The 7,500-nt window shown below is 52.1% G+C and overlaps 1 protein-coding gene across 1 annotated transcript in view; it reads left to right on the top strand.

Moving 5' to 3' along the window:
- Positions 1-4,949: 4,949 nt before the first annotated feature.
- LOC124021068 (general transcription factor IIF subunit 2-like) overlaps positions 4,950-7,500 on the top strand; it is a gene marked incomplete at its 3' end in the record, with an annotated part of 6,770 nt that continues 4,219 nt past the window's right edge. Inside the window, exons 1-5 of the mRNA XM_046336386.1 lie at positions 4,950-5,143; positions 5,580-5,653; positions 5,853-5,871; positions 5,994-6,138; positions 6,444-6,455. Coding sequence (XP_046192342.1) covers positions 5,078-5,143; positions 5,580-5,653; positions 5,853-5,871; positions 5,994-6,138; positions 6,444-6,455 — 316 coding nt within the window. The remainder of the gene's footprint in view (positions 5,144-5,579; positions 5,654-5,852; positions 5,872-5,993; positions 6,139-6,443; positions 6,456-7,500) is intronic.

The raw sequence follows: 7,500 nt of genomic DNA, 5'->3' as shown, positions 1-7,500 counted from the left end.
GAGTGGTCTGAGTGGGGAGGGGAGGGGTCTGAGTGGGGAGGGGAGTGGTCTGAGTTGGGAGGGGAGGGGTCTGAGTGGGGAGGGGAAAACAAATCTGTCATTGGCAGAGAGGTTTTGAACTCTCTTTCTTATTGGTCTACTAACTGGTCAAAACTCCACCCCCACCAAAAACAGGCTGGCATTTCAGGAGGTCTTTACAAACAGCGCTTACACTGAAAGGGCATTATCATAATTTGTCACAATTTCACGGTATAATTCCAACTGTATAAAACACCGTAAATCAGGTTTCTGACTGGACCGGACCTATTGTTTGAGGAGCAGACACAATAACAAAACTCTCTGCAACGGGTTTGTTATTTATTGAACTGTAAGCTAATGATACATCATGTATGACATTCCTGGGAGTGTGTAAACTTAATTTTTTTAATAACCATATCATTTTTGTATGTTCTCTGTAGTTATGTACTTGAAAATGTAACAATTGACCCAATTCGGCACATTTTGAACAGTGATGCAATGGTTCATTGGATCAGTCTAAGGCTTTGCACATACACTGCTTCCATCTAGTGGCGGACATCTAAATTGCGCCTAGACTCCTAAAGTCACAATGGCTTTTCTCTACTAGCATTTCCAAGATGGAACAAAACAAAACTAATTGAAAAAGTGTTTTTTTTCTCCCTTTGTATTATCTTCTACCAGATCTAATGTGTTTTATTCTCCTTACATTCATTCACATCTCCACAAACTTCAAAGTGTTTCCTTTCAAATGGTACCAAGAATATGCATATCCTTGTTTCAGGGCCTGAGCTACAGGCAGTTAGATTTGGGTCCTGAGCTACAGGCAGTTAGATTTGGGTCCTGAGCTACAGGCAGTTAGATTTGGGTCTTGAGCTACAGGCAGTTAGATTTGGGTCCTGAGCTACAGGCAGTTAGATTTGGGTCTTGAGCTACAGGCAGTTAGATTTGGGTCCTGAGCTACAGGCAGTTAGATTTGGGTCTTGAGCTACAGGCAGTTAGATTTGGGTCCTGAGCTACAGGCAGTTAGATTTGGGTCTTGAGCTACAGGCAGTTAGATTTGGGTCCTGAGCTACAGGCAGTTAGATTTGGGTCTTGAGCTACAGGCAGTTAGATTTGGGTCCTGAGCTACAGGCAGTTAGATTTGGGTCTTGAGCTACAGGCAGTTAGATTTGGGTCCTGAGCTACAGGCAGTTAGATTTGGGTCCTGAGCTACAGGCAGTTAGATTTGGGTCTTGAGCTACAGGCAGTAAGATTTGGGTACGAGTCATTTTAGGTGAGAATTGGGGAGAAAAAGGGTCCGATCCCTGAGAGGTACATGTTTTTTTCTTTCATAGGTATGCAGGGGCACCGCCAGGGATTTGGGGCCCCATGGAAAGATAGCACATTGGGCCCCATGAAAAGATATCCCATTGGGCCCCATGGAAAGATATCACATTGGGCCCCATGGAAAGATATCACATTGGGCCCCATGGAAAGATATCACATTGGGCCCCATGGAAAGATATCACATTGGGCCCCATGGAAAGATATCACATTGGGCCCCATGGAAAGATATCACATTGGGCCCCATGGAAAGATATCACATTGGGCCCCATGGAATGATATCACATTGGGCCCCATGGAAAGATATCATATTGGGCCCCATGGAAAGATATCACATTGGGCCCCATGGAAAGATATCACATTGGGCCCCATGGAAAGATATCACATTGGGCCCCATGGAAAGATATCATATTGGGCCCATGGAAATATATCATATTGGGCCCCATGGAAAGATATCACATTGGGCCCATGGAAATATATCATATTGGGGCTGGTTCAGGGGGGAGACAGGGCTGGTTCAGGGGGATGGGGAGACAGGGCTGGTTCAGGGGATGGGGAGACAGGGCTGGTTCAGGGGGATGGGGAGACAGGGCTGGTTCAGGGGGAGACAGGGCTGGTTCAGGGGGATGGGGAGACAGGGCTGGTTCAGGGGGATGGGGAGACAGGACTGGTTCAGGGGGATGGGGAGACAGGGCTGGTTCAGGGGATGGGGAGACAGGGCTGGTTCAGGGGGATGGGGAGACAGGGCTGGTTCAGGGGGATGGGGAGACAGGACTGGTTCAGGGGGGGGAGACAGGGCTGGTTCAGGGGATGGGGAGACAGGACTGGTTCAGGGGGAGACAGGGCTGGTTCAGGGGAATGGGGAGACAGGGCTGGTTCAGGGGATGGGGAGACAGGGCTGGTTCAGGGGGATGGGGAGACAGGACTGGTTCAGGGGGATGGGGAGACAGGGCTGGTTCAGGGGGATGGGGAGACAGGGCTGGTTCAGTGGGATGGGGAGACAGGGCTGGTTCAGGGGAATGGGGAGACAGGGCTGGTTCAGGGGAATGGGGAGACAGGGCTGGTTCAGGGGGATGGGGAGACAGGACTGGTTCAGGGGGATGGGGAGACAGGGCTGGTTCAGGGGGATGGGGAGACAGGACTGGTTCAGGGGATGGGGAGACAAGGCTGGTTCAGGGGGGGGAGACAGGACTGGTTCAGGGGGATGGGGAGACAGGGCTGGTTCAGGGGGATGGGGAGACAGGGCTGGTTCAGGGGGATGGGGATGGGGAGACAGGGCTGGTTCAGGGGGATGGGGAGACAGGGCTGGTTCAGGGGGATGGGGAGACAGGGCTGGTTCAGGGGGAGACAGGGCTGGTTCAGGGGGATGGAGACAAGGACTGGTTCAGGGGGATGAGGAGACAGGGCTGGTTCAGGGGATGGGGAGACAGGGCTGGTTCAGGGGGATGGGGAGACAGGGCTGGTTCAGGGGATGGGGAGACAGGGCTGGTTCAGGGGGAGACAGGGCTGGTTCAGGGGATGGGGAGACAGGGCTGGTTCAGGGGGATGGGGAGACAGGACTGGTTCAGGGGATGGGGTGACAGGGCTGGTTCAGGGGGATGGGGAGACAGGGCTGGTTCAGGGGGATGGGGAGACAGGACTGGTTCAGGGGGATGGGGAGACAGGGCTGGTTCAGGGGGATGGGGAGACAGGGCTGGTTCAGGGGGATGGGGAGACAGGGCTGGTTCAGGGGGATGGGGAGACAGGGCTGGTTCAGGGGATGGGGAGACAGGGCTGGTTCAGAGGGATGGGGAGACAGGGCTGGTTCAGGGGATGGGGAGACAGGGCTGGTTCAGGGGGAGACAGGGCTGGGCTGGGGAAACAGGGCTGGTTCAGGGGGATGGGGAGACAGGGCTGGTTCAGGGGGATGGGGAGACAGGGCTGGTTCAGGGGGATGGGGAGACAGGGCTGGTTCAGGGGATGGGGTGACAGGGCTGGTTCAGGGGGAGACAGGGCTGGTTCAGGGGGAGACAGGGCTGGTTCAGGAGGGAGACAGGGCTGGTTCAGGGGGAGACAGGGCTGGTTCAGGGGGAGACAGGGCTGGTTCAGGGGGAGACAGGGCTGGTTCAGGGGGATGGGGAGACAGGGCTGGTTCAGGGGGATGAGGAGACAGGGCTGGTTCAGGGGGATGGGGTGACAGGGCTGGTTCAGGGGGATGGGGAGACAGGGCTGGTTCAGGGGGATGGGGAGACAGGGCTGGTTCAGGGGGATGGGGAGACAGGGCTGGTTCAGGGGGATGGGGAGACAGGGCTGGTTCAGGGGGATGGGGAGACAGGGCTGGTTCAGGGGGATGGGGAGACAGGGCTGGTTCAGGGGGATGGGGTGACAGGGCTGGTTCGGGGGATGGGGAGACAGGGCTGGTTCAGGGGGATGGGGAGACAGGGCTGGTTCGGGGGGATGGGGAGACAGGACTGGTTCAGGGGGATGGGGAGACAGGGCTGGTTCAGGGGGATGGGGAGACAGGACTGGTTCAGGGGGATGGGGAGACAGGGCTGGTTCAGGGGGATGGGGAGACAGGGCTGGTTCAGGGGGATGGGGTGACAGGGCTGGTTCAGGGGGATGGGGAGACAGGGCTGGTTCAGGGGGATGGGGTGACAGGGCTGGTTCAGGGGGATGGGGAGAAAGGGCTGGTGAGCCTGAAGCTGGATCTGTTGGTTCTGGCAACAGACAGGAACAACTGATTTAGTATGAATAGCTTGTTAATAGTTAATCTGCATTGATTAAATGTTGGCTAAAAGAGGAGCGAAATGTAAACACTCAGAATTTTCTGTTGAGATATTAAGTAATTAATGTTAGGGGAGCAAAAGTTTCACTACGGACTAAGCTGACAGGTTAATTTACACGACTCACGGACTATTTTATTTTATTTCACCTTTATTTAACCAGGTAGGCTAGTTGAGAACAGGTTCTCATTTGCAACTGCGACCTGGCCAAGATAAAGCATAGCAGTGTGAACAGACAACACAGAGTTACACATGGAGTAAACAATTAACAAGTCAATAACACAGAGAAAAAAAGGGGAGTCTATATACAATGTGTGCAAAAGGCATGAGGAGGTAGGCGAATAATTACAATATTGCAGATTAACACTGGAGTGATAAATGATCATGTACAGGTAGAGATATTGGTGTGCAAAAGAGCATAAAAGTAAATAAATAAAAACTGTGGGGATGAGGTAGGTGAAAATGGGTGTGCTATTTACCAATAGATTATGTACACCCTCCTTCCTTTGTGAAACATTTTCTTTATTTTCTTTCGTTTCGTTTTTGGAAGCCAGATTTTTCTTCAGGAAGTTGCTCAGACATGATGCTCACACCGGAACTCCTCACTCACAATTCATTTTATTTACATTGTAAATAAAATATTATATTAATGATGATAGGTTAATCATTTAATATTGATTGTATTTGTATTTTTTTAAACCTAATGTTCTAATAATTTTTCAGGGCCCCTGTCAGTCACAGGCCCTTAGAATCGGCCTACACCCCAGTAAAAAAATGTCATTGACCACTGAACTTCGAGTTCTAGTATTTCTGGTTTCGCGCGTCCTTTCTGTCTCTCTTGCGCCTCCGTAGTTACGGTTCGTTCAGTTTACCGGACCGTGTGTTGTTTAGTTATCGTTAGCTAGCCCACCTCATAAAGCCAAACGAATTGTAACGGTAACGTGTAAGAGGTGATTTTAAACAACGTTTTAAACATGTCAGAAAAAGGCGAAGTGGATTTAACTGGTGCTAAACAGAACACGGGCGTGTGGCTGGTAAAGGTACGTTGGAAATGTAGGGTATAAACAGTAGCTAGCGGCTAACACTAGTAGCTAGCGGCTAACACTAGTAGCTAGCGGCTAACACTAGTAGCTAGCGGCTAACACTAGTAGCTAGCGGCTAACACTAGTAGCTAGCGGCTAACACTAGTAGCTAGCGGCTAACACTAGTAGCTAGCGGCTAACACTAGTAGTTAGCGGCTAACACTAGTAGTTAGCGGCTAACACTAGTAGCTAGCGGCTAACACTAGTAGCTAGCGGCTAACACTAGTAGCTAGCGGCTAACACTAGTAGCTAGCGGCTAACACTAGTAGCTAGTGGCAGCGCGGATGGATGAGGACGAGACTAGCCATCTATTGAAGTAGACTACAGTAACTATCATTATCATCACACTGCACACGTTAGCTAGCTAGCTAACAACCAGTGTCTTTGCCCACAGGTGCCCAAATACCTGTCCCAGCAATGGGCCAAAGCATCAGGCAGGGGAGAGGTGGGGAAACTCCGGATCGGGAAGTATGTAGTGTGTGTGTTATTGTTTGTTATCTCGTGTGTTATTGTTTGTTATCTCGTGTGTTATTGTTTGTCTGCCCCTTCTGACTCTCAAGTCTCTCCGTCATCTCCCCATCGTTGTTTACTTCCTCTACTGGCTAAAGAGAAGTAGCTCGCTAAGGGGATTTAGCTAATCAGTTGTTTTCTTCTTCTTTTGCTTTAGGAACCAAGGGAAGGCAGAGGTAATACTAGTAACTATGGTTACTGACACAGATGAACTGCAATCCTATGGAATATTGATCCCAATTCAGCCAGCAGTTGTCCTGGTCCTAAACTGACATAACTTACACTTGTTGTGCACCAGGTGGAATTCACTCTGAACGAAGACCTGACCATGATTGACAGCCTCGGGGACAAGCCAACGGGAGTGCAGGCCCCCAGGGACCACCCGTTCACCATGCAGACTGTAGGAGGACAGACCCTGGCCGTGTTCACTGAGACCCAGTCAGGTAAGGAACAGTTACCCCCCAACTGTAAACATGATGATGATGGAGAAATGTTGGTCTATTCTGGTGCACCCGGGAGCTGTGTGCTAAACGGCACCATACTAGCTAAGTGTACGGGGCGCCGTGCTAGTTAAGTGTGTGGGGGTAAGGTGCTGTTTGAGTAACCATGAAACCTGGAGGCCATGTTGTCTGAGTCATAACCTCTATTTGAATGTGTAGTCAGATAATATTGACTGTCAAAATGCCTTGTGTTTTCCCGACTGCAAATGAGCATGGTTTGTGATCAAAGCTAATCTTTCATCCATTAGAGTCATCAAAGGGTAAGTAGTACTGCGTGTCTGTGTGTATCACTCCGCCTCAGGGTAAGTAGTACTGCGTGTCTGTGTGTATCCGTCCGCCTCAGGGTAAGTCGTACTGTGTATCCCTCCGCCTCAAAGGTCCCTTTGCCTCTCTCTCCTTCTCCATCTCTCTCTCTGCCCCTTCCCGTCTCTCTCTCTGCCCCTTCCCGTCTCTCTCTCTCTGCCCCTTCCCGTCTCTCTCTCTCTGCCCCTTCCCGTCCCTCTCTCTGCCCCTTCCCGTCCCTTTCTCTGCCCCTTCCCGTCCCTTTCTCTGCCCCTTCCCGTCTTTCTCTGCCCCTTCCCGTCTCTCTCTCTGCCCCTTCCCGTCTCTCTCTCTGCCCCGTCCCGTCTCTCTCCATCTCTCTCTGCCCCTTCCCGTCTCCCTCCATCTCTCTGCCCCTTCCCGTGTCTCCATCTCTCTCTGCCCCTTCCTGTCTCTCTCCATCTCTCTCTGCCCCTTCCCGTCTCTCTCCATCTCTCTCTGCCCCTTCCCGTCTCTCTCCATCTCTCTCTGCCCCTTCCCGTCTCTCTCCATCTCTCTGCCCCTTCCCGTGTCTCTCCATCTCTCTCTGCCCCTTCCCGTCTCTCTCCATCTCTCTCTGCCCCTTCCCGTCTCTCTCCATCTCATCTGCCCCTTCCTGTCTCTCTCTGCCCCTTCCCGTGTCTCTCCATCTCTCTCTGCCCCTTCCCCGTCTCTCTCCATCTCTCTGCCCCTTCCCGTCTCTCTCCATCTCTCTCTGCCCCTTCCCGTCTCTCTCCATCTCTCTCTGCCCCTTCCCGTCTCTCTCCATCTCTCTCTGCCCCTTCCCGTCTCTCTCCATCTCTCTCTGCCCCTTCCCGTCTCTCTCTGCCCCTTCCCATCTCTCCATCCCTCTATCTTTGTTGTGGGCTGCATGTTGCCACAGCAGAACAGATGGAGGCCCTCTGCTTGTCTCAGTAACTCCGCTGGCTGTTTCTCAGATCGGATCAGAACCGCTGTGAACCAATCAGCTCCGTAGTTCGGATGTGATCTGGAGCTTGTTAATAA

This window comes from Oncorhynchus gorbuscha, unplaced genomic scaffold, assembly GCF_021184085.1.
Source record: "Oncorhynchus gorbuscha isolate QuinsamMale2020 ecotype Even-year unplaced genomic scaffold, OgorEven_v1.0 Un_scaffold_1037, whole genome shotgun sequence".
NCBI lineage: Eukaryota > Metazoa > Chordata > Actinopteri > Salmoniformes > Salmonidae > Oncorhynchus > Oncorhynchus gorbuscha.
This window is presented reverse-complemented; position numbering and strand designations above follow the sequence as displayed.